The sequence below is a fragment of the Giraffa tippelskirchi genome, chromosome 1 (genome assembly GCF_054371585.1).
Source record: "Giraffa tippelskirchi isolate mGirTip1 chromosome 1, T2T-mGirTip1v1.2.pri, whole genome shotgun sequence".
Taxonomy (NCBI): domain Eukaryota; kingdom Metazoa; phylum Chordata; class Mammalia; order Artiodactyla; family Giraffidae; genus Giraffa; species Giraffa tippelskirchi.
This window is the reverse complement of record NC_137275.1, coordinates 178,135,101-178,158,155: the sequence shown is the minus strand read 5'-3', so window position 1 is coordinate 178,158,155 and position 23,055 is coordinate 178,135,101. Positions and strand designations below refer to the sequence as shown.

At 44.6% G+C, this 23,055-nt stretch overlaps 2 protein-coding genes across 9 annotated transcripts in view; one reads left to right on the top strand and one right to left on the bottom strand.

Moving 5' to 3' along the window:
• Positions 1-23,055, top strand: part of GNE (glucosamine (UDP-N-acetyl)-2-epimerase/N-acetylmannosamine kinase) — a 94,584-nt gene that overhangs the window by 38,283 nt on the left and 33,246 nt on the right. The window lies entirely within an intron of this gene.
• Positions 1,829-19,765, bottom strand: CLTA (clathrin light chain A). 8 transcript variants are annotated; one of them, XM_081510028.1, is made up of 7 exons: positions 19,448-19,765; positions 14,516-14,553; positions 12,087-12,204; positions 7,562-7,673; positions 4,450-4,503; positions 3,249-3,284; positions 1,829-2,287 (listed from the first exon to the last, which is right to left on the bottom strand). In XM_081510028.1, exons 1-7 carry the CDS (start codon positions 19,647-19,649, stop codon positions 2,116-2,118), a joined length of 732 nt encoding a protein of 243 aa, XP_081366154.1. In that variant the 5' UTR covers positions 19,650-19,765; the 3' UTR covers positions 1,829-2,115. The 8 variants fall into 8 exon arrangements, with proteins under 8 accessions (XP_081366154.1, XP_081366165.1, XP_081366177.1 ...); XM_081510039.1 differs by lacking the exon at positions 3,249-3,284; XM_081510051.1 differs by lacking the exon at positions 4,450-4,503.

The following is a 23,055-nucleotide window of genomic DNA, read 5'->3' as shown; positions in this document are numbered from 1 at the left end:
CTTGGACCAACTCCTTCCTTTTTATGAAGCCCCATGTGGGTAATGTAGACATTATAGAAAATTCAGTTACCACTGCTGTGTAACAAACCACCTCAAAACTTAAGAGGCTTAAACAGTAATCATTTTCTCTCACGGTTTATGTGGGTCAGGAATTTTGGAAAGGCTCTACCTGGCAATTCTGACTCAGGGCATCTGATGTGCTTGCAGTTAGGCAGTGGCTGGGGCTGGAACAGGGCTGGCCATGCATCTCTCTTTGCTTGTTGTTTTAGGGTCTCTCCACGTAGGCTGGTTTGGGCTTCCTCATAGCATGGTGGCCTCAAGGTAGTAGAGATTTTTACATGGTGGCTCAAGGACTACCAGCTTGTTTGTTCCAACAAACCAGCCGTGAACTATGTCACCCTTTACAACCTAGCCTTGGAAACATATAGCATTACTTCTGTCATATGATGCAGTCACCCTTAATTTGGAGAAAGTCAGACTTTACTGACATAACTGCCACATCTACCTTCAAGACACCCATCCTATGTGAGACACAAAACCAGGCCAGATGACACCATCAAGACATTATCAAAAGGTAAGCTGTCCCACGTAGAGGGTCATGGGAGCTCAGGGGAAAGGCATCACGTAACTGGCCTTTGAGCTACTTCTTAAACCCGATTGTGATCTTTTCAATGACATTAGCAAGGCCTAGAAGCAACAAATGGTTGGTGAAGAGAGCAGCCAACAATTGCTTGATTGCAATCTCAGGTGGCTAAAGGGGAGGGAGAGCAATAAGACCAGAAATGCAGCCCAGATCAAGGGATGCCCAACTAAGTAGCTTGGCGAGGGGAAGACAGGCAAAAATGTAAATGTTCCTGTCCCTTCCAGACATAATCACCATGGAAGAGACAGTGAACTTTCCTTCTGGGCAATGGTAAGACCTAACCCTGCTCACACACCTCCTGAGTGTGGCATTACAGATGTTTACAATCAGTCTGCATCCTGGAACTAGTATCAGGTAACTAGCAGATTTCTGAAATACAGTTTTATTAGTCACTCGATCCATCACCTATAATGTGACAGGTTGTGAGAGCAAATAGTGAATGTGTTGATGCCTGAAATGGAGTACAGTCTCCTACAGATACCTGTTATGTGCATCAGTGTGGTCCAGAATGTTCTGTGATAATGTAAATGTTCCATAGTCTGCCCTGTGCAATCCAAATGCATCCTAACTACATGTGGCCACAGCACATATGAAAAGGAGCTAGGGCTAGAATTGTATTTTTAATTCTGACTGATTTAAATAGCCACTGTAGCTACTGTAGTGGCCAGCAAGGTCTAGATGAAGGATCTGACAACAGGAATATGAGCAAAGTGCTAGGAATGGCACAGATCTCAGTGTGTACTACAGGGATTCAGCGAAATAGGGCCAGGCATGCTCATGCCATCCTGACTCAGGTTTCCTGGCTGAATCCAAAGGGAGTAAGGGTCTCACTAGTTTCTATTGCCCAGGGAGAACCCTGCTGAAATACACTACCCGGGCTTCTATAGTCAGGGACAGTGACAAACAAGAGCCACCTGGGAGAAAATGTCCAGGGTGGTGAGGGGATTCATAGCTCTATCTTCAGTGGGCAGTGAGAGGTTAACTTTTAGCCAACCAACTCCCCTTTCATATGGAAACATCCACAGGCTCCTACCACAAACAGTAGAAACTCAGAGCTGTTTCAGTTCAAGGCAGGGTGGCACCCAATGGCTGTGCCTCCTTAGCCCTAGAAAGGATAAAAGGAAATTCCTCACTGACCTCACTCCCAACTGCAGCACACCTTGAGATCAATAATGAAGCTTCATATTTATTTCTTGGAACAGAAAATTTATTCTCAGAATAATGCACAAAGCATAGGTTGAGGCTGGCTGCCGTTGGGAGGCCTCCCTCCCTTCCTCTGCCGCCACCTCCCCTCCTCTTTGAATGCCAGGGAGAACACAGTTGAAGGAAACATGCAATCACAAACAATGATCAACTCTAAAGACAAAAGGTTTGGTCCGAAAGAACTCAACATAATTAATCCAAATACCATGAAGAGCTTCACTGAGTAGGACTAAGATATTGCAGATGTAGTGTTTCCACAGCGTGGCTCTTCAGTGCACCAGGGGGGCCTGCTTGAGGGAGATGAGGACAGAGCGCATGCGGGAGACGTCTTTGGCCTGCTTGCTGGACTTGGGGTTAAAGTCACACAGCCGGGCCACCCGCTCCCACTCAGTGCCCGGGGACGACTCCTCAATGTCATTTACAAAGGCTTCTTCTGCTGCCCTGGAAGCAACAACAAAAGATGCTCATTTAACGCAGACTCCTTATGTGAGCTACCTAGTGGCTACCTTGTTATGGAAACAACTGCCTCTGTATGCCTGACCTAAAAGCATTCTGATTTTCCGAAGACTAACAGCCCTGGCCCAGGTCAAACTCAGGAGCAGACACATGGCCAGCTTTCCTAGGCACAGGGTGCCCGGACTGCTGGGTAAAATGTTGGAATACAGGTGTTTGGTTCAGGGCTCTCTCCCTCTCTGTTGATACAGAGAATTAAAGCAAGTCCTTAGCCAGCTACTCACTGCCTTCATTTGCAAGGGCAAAGCAGCAGGCTGGCCAAGAACTTGGACAGCAGTTTATGTTGGACTGTACTGAATTTCAAGTAAATTTAGAGACTTTGAAAGAAGCCCACAGGTCACTCTGCACAATAGCCTCTGGATTTATTCCAAAGGCTGGAGAGAAATAGGGCAGATCAAAAAGGAATTCAAGACAAAGTACCCATGCTAGCAGGCACTAGAGACTAAAGCCATTCTAGAAGGGTTTGTTAAGACATTCTCCAGTTCAGCCAGAAGTTTTGCCATTTTCCCTCCAGCCAGGTGCCGTGGGCCTCTCGGGACACTCTGGCAGGGGTGGGCACCTAGGGACTGAGAGCCGATCAGTTTGAGTTGCTTTTTGGTAGGATGCTCTTCCAACATTCGTTCACACCAAAGTTAGCCCATCCCCAGCTGGGAACTAACTCATAGGAGCTACAGGCTAAAAGGACAGTGGTAAGAGAAGGGAAGACACACTATTTCATCTACTCCAACAGGCATCACGGGCAAAGCGAAAGCAATGGAGATGACTGGTCTGTGGGGACAGGGGTGGCACTCTCACAGGGATGGCCGTGGCAAACACCGCTGAAGCCCAGAGCCACTACAACACTCGACTTCATGGCACAAACAGGGGCAGTGAGGAAGGTTTACTTAACTGTTCTAGGCTGTAGCAAGGATGGTTTATGTTTGTGCTTAAAGGTGAAGAGAAGAAAAACGAGAAAAACTTTAGGTCAGATACAGAAAATGAGAATGAGCTCAATGCAGATGGTCAGTAAGCTAGACATGCCCTTGCCACTCTGTACTCTGAGGGATGTGCAGCTGGCTTTGCTGGGCTACCTTGCTGCCCAGCAAACCCAGACTCAACCTTTCTATTCTCCATCTCTACTCCAGAGAGAATGTGCAAAAAGCAAACCCAACACCACCTGTAAGTCCAGCATTTCACAAGGCTCATTGCAAATGCACCCAGGGGCCCAGGAAACTCAGCTCTATCTCCTAACTGGTTGACAAGCTCAAAGTCAAGGTCCTAAGAGGCTCTACAGACCTCAGCCTGTGGTCTACCCTTCCCCACAAGTTCTTCTCTTCCTCCATTCCACCCTCACTTCCCTTATGCCAAAAGACTAGGAGGCTGGTCCTAAAAGGAGGAAACACAATTCAGCAATACTGCTTTGATAACAGGAATTCTTAAAAACAAATTCTCCCCGAGAAGATGCAGTTTTCTTTGGGGTAAAAGCCACCATGGCCTGTATCAGACAGCTTTGGCTATCTGGCTATCTTGACCTCAAAGCTGGGGGTCTCTCTATGTCAGTGTCGGGGACAGGACATCAGAAGCTGGCAACTGAACAACTATTTTTGATATGAGGCCACAGAGAAACAACTGCAGACCCCCAGAGGAGACAGTCCCCTCTGCTCTGACTCTTCTGCCGGGAGGGAGAGGCAACCAACCCCAAGTTCTTCAAAGGAATCAAGTGTGGAAAATGCTGCCCACACTGGCTTCCTAACCCAGGACTTTCCCCTCCCCCTCCCCTTCCCACATCGGGCAGCGTGGCAGCAACAAGAGGTCAGAGTCCCCAATCCCCAGTTCCAAAACCTTCCCAGATGAGATCACAAATGACCCTCATTTTAAGCGTTAGCTTCCTTCTCTCCAAAACCCCAAAATGAAAAACGGCAACCAGAGTTGCAGAGAGTTGTGATTCTGTGATAATGGAACATACCCCCAGCTTATCAACTCTTAGGCAGCCCCACAGTGCCAATCTGAAATAATTTAAAAAGCAAAGCAACTTGTGACATAAAAGGAGCATTAACTCTAAACAAAAAGTAGGAATTAAAACAAGAAAAGGAATTAGTTTTGCAACATACACATAACCAATCACGTCAGCGAAGGGTTGTTTGTAGAAAGCTTCATCTGCCACCCTAGACAGCAAGAGGTCCAAAAGGCAGGCAAGCAGGCAGGAAAAAAGAGAGAACATTGAGAAGCAGAAACATCTCAAATCCACAGTAGAGGCACAAGTGCTCTGGTGAGCTGCTCCCAAGGCTCCATCCTAACCCAGAGAAGGTTCTAGCACTGACACTCTGCAGGTAAGGCCCCTGCTGACCTTCCCCACAAGCTTCTCCAGACAGTGCTGTCAACTTCACTCCCAGGTCTTACCCCAGCAACGACGAGCATCTCCTAAGTATCCACTGATGGGCTGAGCCCTTTGACGAGACGTTGTGTCCGTTCTATCCTAAACCCCAAACAACCTAGGGACACTGAATGTTTCCCCTGCACTTTACAGATGACATGATAGGGAAGGGAGGCCTCAAGATGAAGCAAACCTGTTCGGCATCAAGTGGCAACAGGGGTAGCAGAACTCACAACCAAGGCTGCCTGGATCTCTTCTCCGTAGTTACTGCTGCTCCTCAGCTAGTCCACGCTCGGGAAGCCACGCCCCCTTTCTGCCAGCCTCAGTAAACATCCCTGGGGCACCAATGCTGCCAGACACCAGACACGCTAGGGCCCAAAGCCAGCTTAATCTTGGATTATCCAACTACTGCTTCCCCACATTGACTGGCTGGGACCAATTTTCTGTATCCTGGGAACATATAGTCATCTCAAAATGGCACCTTAAAGAAAAAAGCAGCTGGAGGCAACCAATGAGAGACCTGCAGACAAGGGTCCTGGCTCCGGCACCAGTGAACTGTGGGTCCCTGAACATGACTGTCTGTCCACTCAGTCCCTGCCAGACTCGACTGCTTTGACGATGCACAGCCCAGAAACCAGCACCTCATCCCTCCTTAACTCTCACACTGGAATGGGTCAAAATGGGAACTCTGGGACAAGGAGGAAAGGGGGTGAGCTGGGTGGAGGAGTTTACAAAGCAGGGGACAGGCTCAATCCCTGGACTGGCCAGCCCCCCTCGCCCAGCATGGGTGGACAGGGAGCCTCCCTCAGGGAGTCTTACCCTGTCCTTTCCCTAGTGAGTTTGGGGCATAGGAGTGGGAGGGAGGTTTTTAAGGACAGTCATGACTGGTCATTAACCTAAGCTCACATATTTATTTGAAGAGACATTCTAGTAATTTATTTTTAAACTCACACAGACCCTTGCTTTGCTCCCATTTTGGTTTATACATAGGAGGTGTTTTGTGGAAATTTAAAGAAAGCAAAAAGAACAGCCTGATTGTAACTTCCAAGTGAGTCAGGAGAAAAACAGAGTAGTTTGTGGGCACAAGGAGTAGGAGGGAAAGGGAAGGCAGGGCAGCTTGTAAACCCCTAATCCTTTCAGTTTCACAAAGGCCTAAACCTAATCAATTTCAAATTGTGTTTGCTTCTACTGGGAGAGAAAAACGGTTTAATGACTCCCGTTCAAGGCATAACTAAGACAACAAAAGTTTGTGTGTCAGGCTTTTACTCCTTTGCAGCTAGCTTGAGATGAAGGAGCTGTTGATAACAGGACAGCACAGCACCAGAACAAAAGGAAAACCCCACACATCAGCTCAGGCGCCCTTCTACCTGTTTTGTTCTTTACCCACCAGACAGAGGGCCTGAAAGCAGCAACCCTCAGGAAAGGCAGAAAGGGACCCTGAACATGGAGGGTCAGCCGGGTTTTACCAAGTACTTACAGCAGACCCAGCCTGAGGCAACTCACTAGAGTAAATGGGGCCTCGCACGGTGTCTGTGCAAAGCACCCACCCTTCTTTCTTCCGAAATCTGAACTTGCACCCGGGGGAAGTCATCCTGACTGAGCACATGATAAAGCAACCTGGGCCCATCAGCTTCAAACAGAGCACAACCTCTCAGCAGAAGCCGCGGTAGCTAACGCTACTCTTAGCAACTCAACTCCAACCAGAGAGCAGCCCCACCATACTTGCAACAGAACTTCGAGGGAAATCTAACAGCACGCCCGCAGAGTCCATGCCCCACAGGAAGGTGGCCAGGACAGAGGCTCAAGCCTGGTGCCCGAGGGAGTGACAGAACCAAGAATGGCCAGCAGGAGACAGTTAGTGAAGGCTGCTGCACACACAGGCCACCTGTTCTGCCGTGGCTGCCCCACAATGGTTGCAACTGTCTGGCAAAGAGGTCAGCTCCCTCTTGTCTGGAAGATTCCCATCTAAGAGCTACCAGAAACAAGGGCACAAAGGTTCTTTCCCACAAAAAGGACAAAGAGCCCCAGGCCAAATCTGATCTATCTTGATACTGAAGTGAGTGGAGTAACAATGAAGTGACAGCCAGTTCCGGGTCTGGCAGGGGAAGCAAGCCCACTGCCTGCACCCAGGCGAACAGCGCTGCCCCTGCCTCTCTTTCTGAGCTGCCGCCAAGTGTACTCCGAGCTCAGAGCATTTAAAGATCATAGTTTCTGGTCGGTGCTCATAGGAGAGTGACTGTGTTTACTCCCTGCAACTACTCAACCTTCATTGAGTGTGGAAATTCAGAAAAGAGCATTTTTAAAAAGTTAGCTCAAGATTTTATTAGATATAGATGATAAGCACCCAGAGAACCCTTAATCCTAAAGTCACTGTGTGGGAACATTTTGGCCACCTGATGACAGAGCACACATCCCCACTACTAGACCCTTTGGGGAGCAGTCCTCAGAGGTCTAAGCTGTATTTAGGGGAGGTGACATGACGGAGTCTATAATCATCTCTCAAGTACTGAGATCCTGGAATAGTGATGAAAGCGGCCTTTCATTTCATGGTTAGGTTTTTAGACATGGACTTGATCCACTAGATGACACTGCCTTCTGCGGAATCATACCATTACAGGCGGTACAGACTAACTAAACTCTCAGCTGCAGAGCTAGACTCACTGCAACTAGGGTGGTGAAAAAACAGGCTGAGTTACTCTTTTAAAGACCCAAGAGACTTGCAACTTTCATGTTTCACATATATTTTTTAAATTCTGCAAAGACATTTCACACTAAAAGAGGCAGCAGCTGAAAACCTACAAAGGCTGGTGGAGACGGACCTGACTGTACAAGAAGCAGCGCAGACTGACCTGTTGTTGGCTTTTGTCTTCTGTAGCTGCTCGTCCTGCCTCGCGTACCACTCGTCCAGCTCCTTTATTGCTTTTTCTTTCCACTCTGCTTCCTGCTTCCGAGAATTGGCATCTTTAAGGGAAGGAAAAGAGAGACAATACAAATGAAGCAAAATGCAAATTGAAGTTCGCTTCATTTATTTGGGGCTTATTAACCTCATGCTGTGTGCGTGTGCATGTTAGAAGGCGAATAGTAGGGAAGATAAAATTCTGTTTTCCTCATTTGTATGTCCAGCTCTCTGTATTAGCAATTCTACTCAAGGCGTTTTGGCACAATTTATCCCAGTCCACCTATACCTTAGTGGGTCACTAGTTTGGGGGTTTGAGTAGAGAGAGGTGGAAATACTGACTTAATTTTTAAAAAGGTTTTTGAGACACCAACTGGGTAAGAAGCAACTACAGATGATTCTTTAATAATGCTGCCAGGGCAGGGTGGACTATTCGTATTAGATAATCTTCTAATAAAATCTCACAAACTATATTCCACACCCCAAGTTCGATAATTAATGGTTTCGTGAACCATTAAGAAGGCAGCACTATCTTCACCAGATGCACATTTACTGAGCAGGGCAATATTAGAAAATCCATCAGAGGTAGAGATGATTCCAGAACCAGAGAAAAGCAGAATATAGATGGAATTGAGGGGAGCACAAAATATCTACTCCTGCTTAGACAGCAGAGTGAGTTTGTGGCAGAGCTAGGACAGAAGTAAAAGAGAAAAACTCCAATGGGGAGAACTGCAGGGTGAGGTGAGGGATCATTACTAATAGCTTTTCAAAAGGTTCTAGATGAGAGAGGGCAAAGGCACACCTAGGCCTGCCACACTGGACTCTCAACTATGAAGTTCCTCACAACTAAATATGAGCTTCCCTAAGATACTGAGCTAAAGACACATGTCAGTAAATGGTAGAGAGAAAGAAATACAGGTCATACTACTGCCACAGTTGACACCTGAAGTCATCCTAATACTTCACTTTAAGCACATTCTCAAGGATGTCCTCTCTGGCAGGTTATTTCACACACATCTCATTTAATTTTACAACAATCCCAAGAAAGCAAACTAGTCCCATATTCAGCAGCGAGAAAAACTAGAGCTCAGCAAGTCTGGGTAACTTTCCCAAAAGCTGTAAGTGGCCGAACCAAGATTCACACCAAGATTTGACTCTAAAGCTCACACGTTCTTCTTGTGCTGTCTCCAAAGGGAGGGATGGAAAGGGAAGCAGACCCAGCAATAGTCACAACTGTGACCAGCAGATGGGCACCAGTGATCCAGGTTAGAGTCTGGGCAGTGCAGTCAGAGCCCAAAATGTAATGAGTGTCCTTGAGGAGGAGAGTAGAAAGCAAACAACTTGAAGGAAGAAATGACACTTTTAGGGGCAATTTTAGGGCCTTTGCAAGAAAGGTCTTGCAGTAACAACTGGCAGAACACTGTCTGTAACTACTAGAAATAGCCTGGTAGCAGCTAAAAACTCCCCCAAAGTTCCCTAGTATAAAGAACTTTTACCCTGTTTTCTAACTTATCAGAAGGTGACCAACCTAATGCTCAAGAGAATTATTTCACTCAAAATTTTCCACTGATAAGTATACACAGTAAACTTCTGATGTGTGTCTGTCCATGGCATTAAGTATATGTGGAGCAGAGGGCGCTGTAATGCAGGGCAAGATGCTGTGGGCCAATGGCACCCTGTGGACATGAAAATGAAAAAAATTTAAAATATAAGGGCTCCTTTTCAGGAGTTGTAAAATTACTTCCAAAAAATTAGTTTTGGATTGGGGAGTATCTTCCTTTTGTGTCATTTAATATTTTTTTTTTTAAAAAAGATTACATATTAGACTCAAAATACTGAAATTTATCTCTGAAAAAGTAGTCAAAAATTCTGTCCATTTGCACAGATTATAGTTAATGCATAAAATAGTGTCTGTAAACCATCTTCTTGCTTTTATAGATTTAAGAAGTAACACTGGCAATAAGAATTTAGAATTCTTAAATGCTTAGCTTGATGGAACAAAGATCCAAGCTATAATACAACCTGTTTCTATCTGGGAAGGAGAAGGTAGAGCAGGGTTCACTGACAGCTGTCTTCTCTGGTCATGCTCATTACTGTTCACAGCAAATTATTGGAAAACGCTTCCCACAGCTAAGCTGAAAACCACGGATACTGCTTATCTATTTTTAGCATCTTGCACTTTCTCATAGTTCTTGCAAGGGAAAAAGGTGAAATTGCAGAAAGACCTAATTCATAGACCAACTTAACTCGATTCCATTGGAATATGAGGCCAAATATTTGACTTTCCTCAGGAAGGCATCTTAACAACACTTTGTGGAATATTCCCAAAGAGCTCAAATTGTTAACTGAAAAAGAAAATGAAATTTTTCCACACACCAAAGTGTACTGTTCTCCATGTACAAGTCAACTTTGCTAAACTTTGGGGAAAGAGAAAAGATATATCTTGAGTTCTGCAACATGAAGAAGATTCCAGTAGCAATAATAGTTGCTAATTAAGTCTTGCCTTAAAGTCTACTCAGAAGAGATACTTGAAGAATAGCAAGGAGCAACACTGCTAGCACCACGAAGACCAATCTTCACCTTTTTACAACTATACTATCCAGTACAGTGACTACTAGCTTCATGTGGCTATTTAAACTTATTAAAATTAAATAAAATTTAAAATTTAGTTTCTCAGTCATACTAGCCACAAGCAGCTAGTGGTTACCACACAGAACAGCACTGATACGGAACATTTACATCATCAAAGAAACTATTATTGAATAGTGCTAAGAGATTAAGTGTGCCTGCTGTTCGGAAAGCCACATAAATTACACTGGAGAGACACTAATTGGCTGTATGATCTGGGTCAAGTCCTTTCCTATTTCTAGGTGTCAGTTACACCATCTGAGTCATGTTTTCACTAGTTCAGTCATTCTCAATAAGGAATAATAATGCTGACACTGTGGTTACAGACACATATTGCTATTTCTAGATGGACAATAAAATATTTATGCGTCAAGTAAATGGTGTCTATATCTGAATGGATCAGAAAAAAATTATGTGTATATTCACAATACACATATAAATGTGTGGGCATGTGAGTGGGCTTCCCTTGTGGCTCAGCTGGTAAAGGATCCGCCTACAAGGCAGGAGACCTTGGTTCGATCCCTGGGTTGGGAAGATCCCCTGGAAAAGGGAAAGGCTACTCACTCCAGTATTCTGGCCTGGAGAATCCCATGGACTGCATAGTCCATGGGGTCGCAAAGAGTCAGACATGACTGAGCGACTTTCACTTCCCTTTCACGTTAGTGTATAAAACATATACAGGATTTCCCTGGTGGTCCAGTGGTTAAGAATCCACCTTTCAATGCAGGAGATGCGAGTTCCATCCCTGGTTGGGGAATGAAGATTCCACATGCTGCGGGGTAACTAAGCCTGCCTGCCACAACTAAAACCTGACACAAATAAATACTTAAATACTGAAAATAAAAACAAACAAAAAATTTATACACACACCTCATTTATACAAAGACAGCCCAATATGGCAAAATGTTCACTACTGAACCTGAAGGAATAGGCATGTTTTACTCTTTCTGTGTCTGAAATTTTAATTAAAGGTTGAGAACAGTACTCCGTGGTTAACATCCCCTGCCCCATCACACCTTTTCAACACCCACAGACAGATACCAAGTCTCTCCTAATCTTGACCAACAACTGACACTCCATGGAGAAGGCTCTTCACCAAAGGCCAGGCTGACTGGCACTGACCTCAGGCTTGGCCTGCCCTCAAGATGCTGTAAGCTAAGTGCAATGCTGCTGAGAGATGGGTATAGATTCTGAAGCAGGGCGGACTTAAACCGAAATTCTGATTCTACCACTTTTAAGCTGTGTGATTCAAAAACTTACTCTTCTTATGATCCTCATTCTCCTCACCCATAAAAATATAAGAACTCACAGGGATGTTAGGGTAAGAAGACCCAATTGTACATTATTTCCTAACATTCCTTACATTTTCCTCTTAAGCGTTTCCTTAAATTCAGCCTTCAAATTGTCAATGGACTGTGCAGTCCCTCACATGGATATAACATCTTCAGGTTTATGAAGCACTTTCATACATACCATCTCAGACTACCCTTGGGGTTGGTAACACTGATCTTACTTCACAGATGAAGAAACAGGCTCTAAGGTTTGAGCAACCAAGTGCCCACAACTAGTAAAGAGTGATGGTTCGGCCTGGAACCCGGTCTTTCACTCCAAGACTCTTTCCACACCACCACTCTGCCCTTCCCGAGAAGGGAGGATGCATTTGTGACTCTGGGCTTGTGATGAAGCATCTTCATGTAGGTGGTGGTGTGACCTTCTCATTGTGAAAGATACCCTCCCCAAAACTGGACAAGGACATTATGGCTAATTCGAGTTAAAAATGGATAACAGTAGACTCAAGGACAACTATTCCACCGAAAACAGACACCCAAAGACAGAAAGGGATTCCTTACCAAGGGCTTCCAAGCGTTCCGTTTGCTCTTCTCTCCATTTACGGATACTTTCAGGCTCTGACTGCAATCGATCCACTTGTGAAATAGCTGCATAACTGTCTGTCGGCCCATTACTCTCCTTAACAGAAAACACAGTTGTGCTCTATCAGTACCAAAACCTCCTCTCAGATATGCCCTTCACCCAAGTTAGAACCCCTGGTTACGTGCCACACTGATGGCTGCTCTAAATGTACAGGAGCAACAACACAGCCTTACATGCTGGTAAGCTTTCAACGTGACGCACTCAAGCCTTACAATCCACAAGGGTAGTTGTTATCTGGCTACTAAATGAGACATGAGTGGGAGATAACAAAGTTGGGGAAGTGGGTAATGGACTTACTCGGAAAACAGTATTATCAATTTTGCTTTCCTTACTTGACACAGAGACTGTAATATCTTCAAAGTAACAAAGGTAAATACACAGTACAACAAGGACTAGAACCTGACACTTCCAAATGCTTATTATACAATACAGGGAAAAGTTCACTTAATACCATCTAGTCAAAATACAGTGAATTCTAGGGAAAAGAGAGTCCAAAAGAAAATGCATAGTTAGTACAGTCACACCAAGAAAAAGAAAAAAACGAAGGCAAACGTGAATCACTGTGTATGTGGCAGGGGGTGGGAGGGAGTGGGTGGGTAGGGAGCTGACTCTTCTTTATAGTGGTTAAGACTGAGGAGCTAGTAAACAAACTGATAAAGATTCAAATGGAATCTAATATTTAGAGAATTATTTCACCTACTGAATTAGAGAATATTACCAGCTTAACCTCAGCAGACTATAAACAAAGATGGAAAGAAAACTATTTACAATAGTATTTACTTATTATTAGCACCTTCCATGTTTCAGCCACATAAACCCTTTATCTCCCAAACACCTTGCAAGGCAAATTTTTATTCCCATGGCACAGCTGGAGGATTAAACTGAGACCCAGGTAAATGACATGTCCAAATGCATAGCTAGTAAGAGAGAGAGTCAGGACTGAACCCTATTCCATCTCACTCTTAAAGGCCAAGCTCTAAACCAGGGTTTGGAAACTACAGCCAGCTGAGCCATCTGTTTTTATAATTAAATTTTATTGAAATAGAGCCATGCCCATTTATTTACATACTGTCCATGGATTTTTTCATGTTATAGCAATATAACAGTCTGACAGAGAATTTACACTCTACAAAGCTTAAAAGGTTTACTATTAATATTGGTCCTTTACAGAAAAAGTTAGTCCACCCTTGGCTTAAACCAATTAAGACTAATCTCATTCTTCTTGACAGTTAACTGGTTAAGGCTGCACAGAAACCCAGGCAGATGCAAAGCACCAAGCTGTTTCCCTGGACTACAGTGATTACTTCCATCTAGTCAAAAGGGAAACAGAGGACTTTTGTTGAGTGGTTGGGAGAAACCTCCATGCTGTTCTAGATGGTATGACACGCCCATGTTGAGACCTGCAAGTGCTTGCAGTCATTCTGCCAACATGAAAGAGTATAAAACTGCACAGTCAGCTAGCGGAACCAGAATCCTAGAAGAACTGAGTCAGAATCCTGGTCTGAGGACCCCTGGCCTATCAGAGTTCTTTGAAGTATATGAAATAATAAATTCTCTGTATTTAAGCCCAAGTCAAGTTGGGCTGGTGGGCTTCCCTGGTGGCTCAGTGGTAAAGAACCTGCCTGCCAATGCAGGAGACACAGGTTCAGTCCCTGGGTCAGTAAGATCCCCTGGAGAAGGAAATGGCAACCCACTTCAGTATTCTTGCCTGGAGAATCCCATGGACAGAGGAGCCTGGCAGGCTACAGTCCATGGTTTCACAAGAGTTGGACACGACTTAGTAACTAAACAGGTTGGGCTGATAACCAAAAGCTCAACAACACAGAGGGAAAATAATGGTAGTCATCACAAAAACCAGCCACCCCCACCCCCACCCCCATTATAATCTAAAAGTTAAATGGTTCAAATGTTGGTCCTACCACAGACTACCTTTGTTACTTTCAAACTCCTGGTTTCCCCTGTGTGCCTTATGTGTAAATGGGAATAACAATAGCATAGATCCCTCAGGTTGCTGTGAGAATTAAAAGAAAATTCAGTACAAACAGTGTTTGACACTGCATGGCACACTGTCAGCCACTGCTGCCACTGCCACCATCATGATGAAGGGTCATTTCCTGAGAATAAAGTTGGTAACGCTAGGGCCAGGCCAATCACATTTTAAAAGAATGCTCTATTAATGTCTCTCTTCAAATCCTTCCACTTTGGCAGGTAACATACGAGTTACTAATACACCCAGGAAAGTCAAAGGAGTGGTATCCTTTCTAGGTCAGTCAATTCAAATCACAGAGAAGGAAGACTCTCAACACTATCATTCAACATCATCAAAGTTGTTGTACAGAGTCTGTACCTGGTAGTATTCTCCATTCGTCACTCCATCAACAGCATCTGCAAGACATAAGATTTCAATCTGTCAGTGAGTGCTGGTCAAATGATGGGCCAAAGGGTTATAAGGTATGACATAGTATTATGTGCTGTAAGTACTCTAAGTTACTAAACACTATCCCCGTGCAAGGTACCAGATAGAACAATGGACAACTTTCTATTCAATGAAACCAAGATGTGCTTATACACAAATGACTTCACCAAAATGTGGACAAATCTAAAAGCTTTTCATGACTATCTTCTGGCTTACAGAGATAATATTTAGAAGCCTGGCAGAAGTGCCTCACAGAGCAAGTTTCTCTATGAAGGTTCTAGAGAAAGCAAAGGTATGAAAGGGTGGCCTAGAATCCTTCACAGCAACCAGAGATATGCAGCTTTGTGTTTCAACCAAGGTGCTTTCTTGGGGGTCAGGACTCTCCATCCTTTGGCTGGAGTAGGTTTGGCACCTGAGGGTCTTATAGTTGAAACTTCTTGTCAATTCCTCTAGTTCTCTTGGAATTAGTTCAGAACAATAAGATTTGGGCATACCAAAATAAAATCAGTGTTTTCAAGGATGCAAGTTACAAAAACTCAAAGTATATACAATCTGATCTTACTAGCACAATTAATTACTCATGAGCTAACTGAGAAAGTCCATCTCAGAAATACGAAAAATGTCTAAGACCTCGAGATTTTCAATCCATACAGTATAAAATGGAGGTCCACAGGCTGAACATATTTTCTTGAAAATACAAAGTACTTAATCACGAAATTCCACAAAATCAGGATTTCGTGTGTGTGTGGGGGGGGGGGTGTGTGTGTGGGGTGTGTGTGTGTGTGTGGGGTGTGTGTGTGTGTGTGGGGTGTGTGTGTGTGTGTGTGTGTGTGGGGGTGTGGGGTGTGTGTGTGTGTGTGTGTGTGTGTGTGTGTGTGTGTGTGTGTGTGTGTGTGTGTGTGTGTGTGTGTGTGTGTGTGTGTGTGTGTGTGTGTGTGTGTGTGTGTGGAGCAGGGGGAGGGTGTGCAGACAAGATTCGGCAATACTGGGCCTACATTCCTTAAATGAAATCGGCAATACTGGGCCTACATTCCTTAAATGAAGGCAGCGTTTATGTGCAGCATGCTCTGGACAACCTGCCAGTCCCCACTGGCCCCATTTTATGTTTTTAACCCATTCTGTGTGTCACTAATTCAAGTTACCTGATTGGTCCAATAAGCACGTGTTTCTAATCCATGCCCTGACCCAACACCTGTCACTGAGAGTCTGTACAGGGCCGCACAGCAGCCCTTCAGAGTGCCTGCTCTGCCTTCTCTTGAAAGCTTCAATATAGGCACCACAAAAATGCAGTGTCCACCTACATATTCTGTGTATTCTTTATCTGTTGGCTGACTTATCTTTACTGCCTACTATGCAGGACTTCTAATATTTTGTCCAACTGTTTTCAAACTACCATGACTGTGTTATTGTGTAAGAGGGAAGAGAAGAGATGAACCTAAAAGATACAAGAACCAAAATAGTAAAAGGAATGCAGAGGAGCTAGTGTGAGCCACCATCACAAGGCCCTCAGAAACATCAGAGCTTTTCTGAGCAGCCAGAGGCAAGGTGCCCTCAGCCACATTCCTTCCTTTGAACAGGCAGAGATTGCAAACCACTCCTCCAGTCTTCCTGGTTTCTAACTATAATAATTAAATCCAACTTAACTGCCTATTTCCCAAATAAACTTCATTCTCTTGTTTCTCCCAATTAACCTCTGCTTGGCTTTGGGAGACTTGAAAACTTTCATTTCCTCACTTAAAAAAAAAAAAGGAAAATGGAGACAAAAGAAAAGGCCACATAATTTCATTACTCAGTCTTTGGTTTCTATTTTTTTTAGTTTACCTAATGCATACACACAAAATTTCTTTGAGCAAAATTAGACTCCTATAACAGATGCTTTTAGTAATCCATTTATCTATATCATTAAATTCTCGACTTTTTAAGTATGAGAACACCCACTACTTATTGCTTCCAATGTGCCAGGCACAATGTTAATTAAACACTTTCTATACATTAAGTTTTAATCCTCACAACAAATCTCTATGTATCAGCAATTCACAAATGACCTTAAAATATGTGGATGGCTGGTTCCTTGAGAGGTAAGGTGTTCTTGAAGGAGCAGGTAACTGGTGACAATGTTTTCCCTCTTAAATTTACTTTTGAGTTTGAGCATGTTTTAAAATTTTTGCTAAGGTGACAGCAGGAAAAAAACATTAGGGTGCCCTTGTTGTGCCAAACTTCTATCCTAAGGTAATCACCTGACATTTGAATTTCTTCTTTACTAACCTGCTTGAGCTTTGCCCATTTTCTGCTATCTTTTGATCTCTAAGTATTCTTTCTGTATTAATTATTTGTTCTCTCACATTACAAATATTTTCCCCATTATCTTTTTGTATGATTTATAATAGTTAATACCTAGAACTACTTAACTTGTATGAGACATTATCAGGCTTTTTTTCCTTTATGAGTTCTCTATCTGTTCTTATGACGAAGGCCTTTCCTACTCTTAGGAAAATAAAAAGGTATTTACTTTACTTCTGGTACTTAAAAAAAGCCTCTCTTCCATCCACTTGGGAGTTTATTTTTATATAAAATTTATAAAGTGAAGTAACTATAAATCTTCAAGCTTCAATGGCTAGTCCAGCCAGGCCTACTTTCTGGTTAATATATCATAGTTAACACAACAATTATCCAGTTAATATAGTCCAATCCAGGGCCACTGGCAGTAGGAGAGACTTTGATCACTGCTCCAGACACAACAATTCTTATCCCAGAGCTCCAAGTCACATGTTGCTTGTCCTTTAGGTCTGAAGACTCACCCAGCCTTGGCAAATCCTTTGAGCTTTCATTAGTTACTCTTCTACTGTATTTACTGACATTCAACTGGCTCAAATGAAAGGACTGTCTGTTGCTATAGAAACATGCAGAAGAAAGGCCACCCCAGGGCCCTGATTTATTAGGACAGCTAAGCTAGGCAACTTAATGCTCCAGAAGGAAACTTTCTAGGGACCCCAGACAGAAATAAGGGCCAGAATAATTTTCCTGAGATGAAAGACTATCCCAAACCCACTTCAACTTCCATTTTCCCCAACCACTGGAAGTCAGGCAGACCTGGGTCTGAATTCCTATGGAATCACGTATTAGCTTGCCACTTTCTGAACACTGCTTAATTTCCAAAATGATCAATTCTCACCTGAAACAGAATGACACCACCACTCTACCTGCAGAGTTACTGCATGGATCTGAAAGTACAGGGCACCTGGGGCACTGCAAATGTGCAGTATCACTAAGTATCATGCCTGCAATTTCCCTGAACTTTCCTCCACCACTGCTACCAAGAAAATCACTCTCCTTGAATTTACGTGCCTCTCTTACCATGAGTGCCTCACTGCCTTACTCTCTCAGCAGCTCCTTGATCGCTTCTCTTCTCCTCCTCCATCCTTAGACCTCACGATTGAAGGCTTTTCCTCAGCTCTCGACTCTGCCTTTTCCCAACCATTTGTTCTTCCTCAATATCCAGGAGTCACTTCACTCGGCTGGTTATCTCCCACCTCTAAACTTAGGTTCTTCTCCCCATCTCCTAACAACTGAGGGCATCATCCAAGGCTCAGGCCTAGCCCATCCTATCCTTCATGGAAGTTCCCCAAGTCTGGGGGAGTTTAGATATGTTCCTCTTTCCTCAGTCTCTGTTACTGCCTCCTGCCTGCATACCTCTGCACAGTAACACATCAGATACAGAGTTCTCTCTTAAAATCTGTTTCTTCAGTGCACCCCAAAGCCTATCGGCTTTGTAACACCCTTCTCAACCCACTCCCAAGGAATAATGTGTATACACATTAGAATAATGTGTATAGCAATTACTACACACAGCAAGAACTGTGTATAGTAATAACATACCAGGTTCTATGTGTAAGCACTTTACAGATGCTCTCCAATATAATCCATCCCTGTGTGGTGTTTATCTGCACCTTTTACAGAGAAGAAAACTGAAGCAGGGCAATAGCAGTGGTTATATAAGTTGTGTGAGACCACAAAGCTAAACTCACCCTCAAGCAGTCTAGGCCAGCACAGAATCTTAACCACTAGAGACAGAGAAAAAGAGCGCGAGAGAGAGAGAGGAGGAAAAAGAGAGAAAAAGAAAACATGTCCAACTAGAGCTCTAATCCCTAAGGGAAGTGCTGACAACTGTACTGTTGTTTTTTTTTCCCCCGACCACTGCACTATTACCAACCTCAACTACACTGTCAAAGAGATCTGGCTTTAAGTCTCTAAATGCTTAGTTCACTAAGAAAGTTCTTCCTAGGAACTAAGTCAGCAATCATCCCTTCCTTCCCTTTGCCGAAAGCTTGATGACCAAGGGATCCGTGTGTCCAATTATACTCTTTTCCTTTTATCTCTCCAAACTGCCATCGCCAAGATCTGCCCTTCTATCCAGGACCTCTGCAGCTGACGTTTTTGCACATTCCTGTGTACATACTGTGTGCCTGCCCTCCTTCCTACTAACTGGTCTGTGTAGGCTCAGATTTGCCTTAAGTCTGGCCCAATTGCGCCAATGCGGTTGCGCCTCGGAGACCAGGCTCAAGGCACAGCAATTGCTCAAGGAAAAGTTGCTGAAGTGAATGGGCTTCCTCTGGCTCCTCAGCTTGTCATCCTGTTTTCTTGGCTTCTTCGGCCCGTCTGTGCCCAAGAGCGCTCAAACACACTCTTCGGACGGACTAGGCCTGCCGAGCCTGGATTTTCGCATGACTGAGCCGGGGGCTCGTTTCCTCTCCGCACTCCTCAACCTCCCGGACCGAGAGGCACAAGAGTTATACAGAGCTCTCAGACACACTGTGGGCCGAGTTTCCGGAGCAGCGCTTCCGCCCCGAAACCACCCGCACGCACCTGGAATCCCCGGCGGCTCGCCGTGCGGCTGGGGTCCGGGGGCGCCGCCGTCCAGGATGGCGAAGGCCTCGTCGTTCTCGATGCCCGCAATCTCGCTCTCCTGCTGAGCCAGGAAGGCCGCAGCAGGGTCCTCTTCGCCGGCCACTCCGTTCCCCAGGGCGGGACCACCAGCGGGGACGCCGAACGGATCTAACTCAGCCATGGCGGGAAGTTCGACCGCACCGACTTTCAGAGAAACACCAACCGACCGGCAGACACCGCGTATAGCAGCGGCCACTATGCTTGCGCCTGCTATCAGAGACAATCCTGAGGAGGGAGAAGGCGGAAGCGGAAACCCGGCCCCAATATCCGGTCGGTCCTGGCGGTGTTGGAGAGCCGAAAAGGTAATAACCAATCAGAGGGCAGAAGTAGCTCCAGAGTTAACCAATCAGCAAGAGGAGAGGCGGGCCCCCGAGTTAAACTCGTGACTCGGGAAGCACCTGCGTGGAGGGCGCCGAGCCGAGCCAGCACAGGGCAGGCGGAACTAATAAGTAATTTAAGTTAGCCTTCCTTGATCTGGCTTTGGGTCTGTACTGACCGGGGACCGCCATCTCGGAGGGGACTCGCTTGCTAAACTGGGAAGTGAGGTGAAGTTAGGGCGGCGATGATTGGCCGACTGCAGAAGAGTCAAGCCACGTAGGCTTTCTGAATCTGTTTCCTCATTTGAAAAATAGGAACAAGAATCCTGCATTACCTCCCTCCTGGGATTACTGGAAAAACTGAATCCTTTTATGGCTATGTACTGGCTTTCTTTAAAAAAAAAAAAAAAAACTGTTTGTTAACCCGTTCACTCCTTCTGGGTGGTTTTCTCCCTTAGAGCCGCCTTACTGAAATGTAATCAATTCAAATCCACTCTGACTTTTCTCCTTCGTAGTATTATTATAGGGCTTCCCTGGTGGCTCAGATGGTAAAGAATCTGCATGCAGTGCAGGAGATCCAGGTTCAATCTTTGGGTCAGGAAGATCCCCTGGTAAAGGAAATGGCAACCCACTGCAGGATTCTTGCCTAGAAAATTCTGTGGACAGAGGAGCCTGGCGGGCTGCAGTCCATGGGGTTGTAAAGAGCTGGACACGACTGAGCAATTTATTATTATAAAAAACGCCAACATATCCCCCTTTACAAAGCCCTTTTGCAGCTGTTACTCTTTTCAGAGCTAGACCGAAGTTTCGAAAACTGAAAAATTCCTTAAGGATCATCTGGTTCCTAGGAAGACGTGAGTTCCCCCCTCACCCCGCCCGTCCCCGCCGCTCCCACTCCTCCCTTGCGGGGAGGAGCCAGTCCCACAGGGAGTCAGTGGCCAAGAGGAAACCTAGGTCTCCTAGGCAATTCCGTACGGTATTAGCCACAACACCTTGAATATATACACACCTTTCCCCCCTAAGGACAGCAGGCGTTTTGTTTTAAAAACAGAGTTCCGTCAGTATTTTAACATGGATAGTTAATTTTGCCTATACTATAGAGAGGATAATTCAGTGATTCCAGTTACTTATATTCATGTTGAGGCAGGGTCTTATGTGCTGGTGAAAAGAAAGACGTTTCTCCTTCACCACCATCACGCCAAAAAATAAAAAGTTAAAAACAGAAACAAACCAAGAAACCCGCCAGAGGTCCAAGTTGCCTCCAGAGGTAGTCAACAAGGAACAACAAAGTGGTTTCTAAAAATATACACTAATAACTTACCGACACAAAAGGGTAATTGTTTCCTTAATGCATGTATTACCTTTAAAATAATTTAAAGTATGGAATGTAGGAAAGTTTTGAAGAAAAACATTTAAGAACATAAAATTGCAGGGCCTGAAATTTAGTTAATTCCCTCCCTTTTAATGCTCATCCTTGAACATAAATTGGCTCATCTGTAACATAAATTGGCAACAATGCATGCAGCAGTTTCATATTCCTCTTCTCTTTGAAACAATATATCCTGCCCCTGTTAGGGGGATAAGGAAGAGGGACTACCCTGAGGGGGTCCAAGGAAGACAACTTTCCGCTGCTTACAGCAGTAGTAGCTGAGGGACAGACAGCATTCTTTCGGAGGCAAGGGCATAACTCTGGGGAAGGATCTGGAGAGTCACTCGCTAAAGGAGGAACCACCTCTCATCATGCAAAGTCAACAGGTGTTTATACAATCAAAATTGGGAAAATCGTCTGAGGGGTTTAGGGATGACTTCACAGGGGAGGTGGGTTGGAGCTCAGATATGGAATTTGGTTGAGATTTAGAAGAGTTTTCCTAAAGAATGGCAATGCCAAAGGATGCTCAAACTACCTCACAATTGCACTCATCTCACACGCTAGTAAAGTGATGCTCAAAATTCTCCAAGCCAGGCTTCAGCAATACGTGAACTGTGAACTTCCAGATGTTCAAGCTGGACTTAGAGAAGGCAGAGGAACCAGAGATCAAATTGCCAACATCCACTGGATCATCGAAAAAGCAGGAGAGTTCCAGAAAAACATCTATTTCTGCTTTATTGACTATGCCAAAGCCTTTGACTGTGTGGATCACTATAAACTGGGGGAAAATTCTTCAAGAGATGGGAATACCAGACCACCCGACCTGCCTCTTGAGAACCTGTATGCAGGTCAGGAAGCAACAGTTAGAACTGGACATGGAAGAACAGACTGGTTCCAAATAGGAAAAGGAGTATGTCAAGGCTGTATATTGTCACCCTGCTTATTTAACTTATATGCAGAGTACATCATGAGAAACGCTGGGCTGGAGGAAGCACAAGCTGGAATCAAGATTGCCAGGAGAAATTTCAATAACCTCAGATATGCAGATGACACCACCCTTATGGCAGAAAGTGAAGAAGAACTAAAGAGCCTCTTGTTAAAAGTGAAAGAGGAGAGTGAAAAAGTTGGCTTAAAGCTCAACATTCAGAAAACTAAGATCATGGCATCCGGTCCCATCACTTCATGGCAGATAGATGGGGAAACAGTGGAAACAGTGGCTGACTTTATTTTGGGGGGCTCCAAAATCACTGCTGATGGTGATTGCAGCCATGAAATTAAAAGTCGCTTACTCCTTGGAAGGAAAGTTATGACCAACCTAGACAGCATATTAAAAAGCAGAGATATTACTTTGTCAGCAAAGGTCCATCTAGTCAAGGCTATGGTTTTTCCAGTGGTCATGTATGGATGTGAGAGTTGGACTATAAAGAGGGCTGAGCACAGAAGAATTGATGCTTTTGAACTGTGGTGTTAGAGAAGACTCTTGAGAGTCACTTGGACTGCAATGAGGTCCAATCAGTCCATCCTAAAGGAAATCAGTCTGGAATATTCATTGGAAGGACTGATGTTAAAGCTGAAACCCCAGTATTTTGGCCACCTGATGCGAAGAGCTGACTCATTTGAAAAGACCTTGATGTTGGGAAAGATTGAAGGCAGGAGGAGAAGGGCATGACAGAGGATGAGATGGGTGGATGGCATTACCGACTCAATGGGCATGAGTTTGGGTAATCTCCGGAAGTTGGTGATGGACAGGGAGGCCTGGCATGCTGCAGTTCATGGGGTCGCAAAGAGTCAGACACAACTGAGCAACTGAACTGAACTGATGTACAGGATGGATAGGGGCA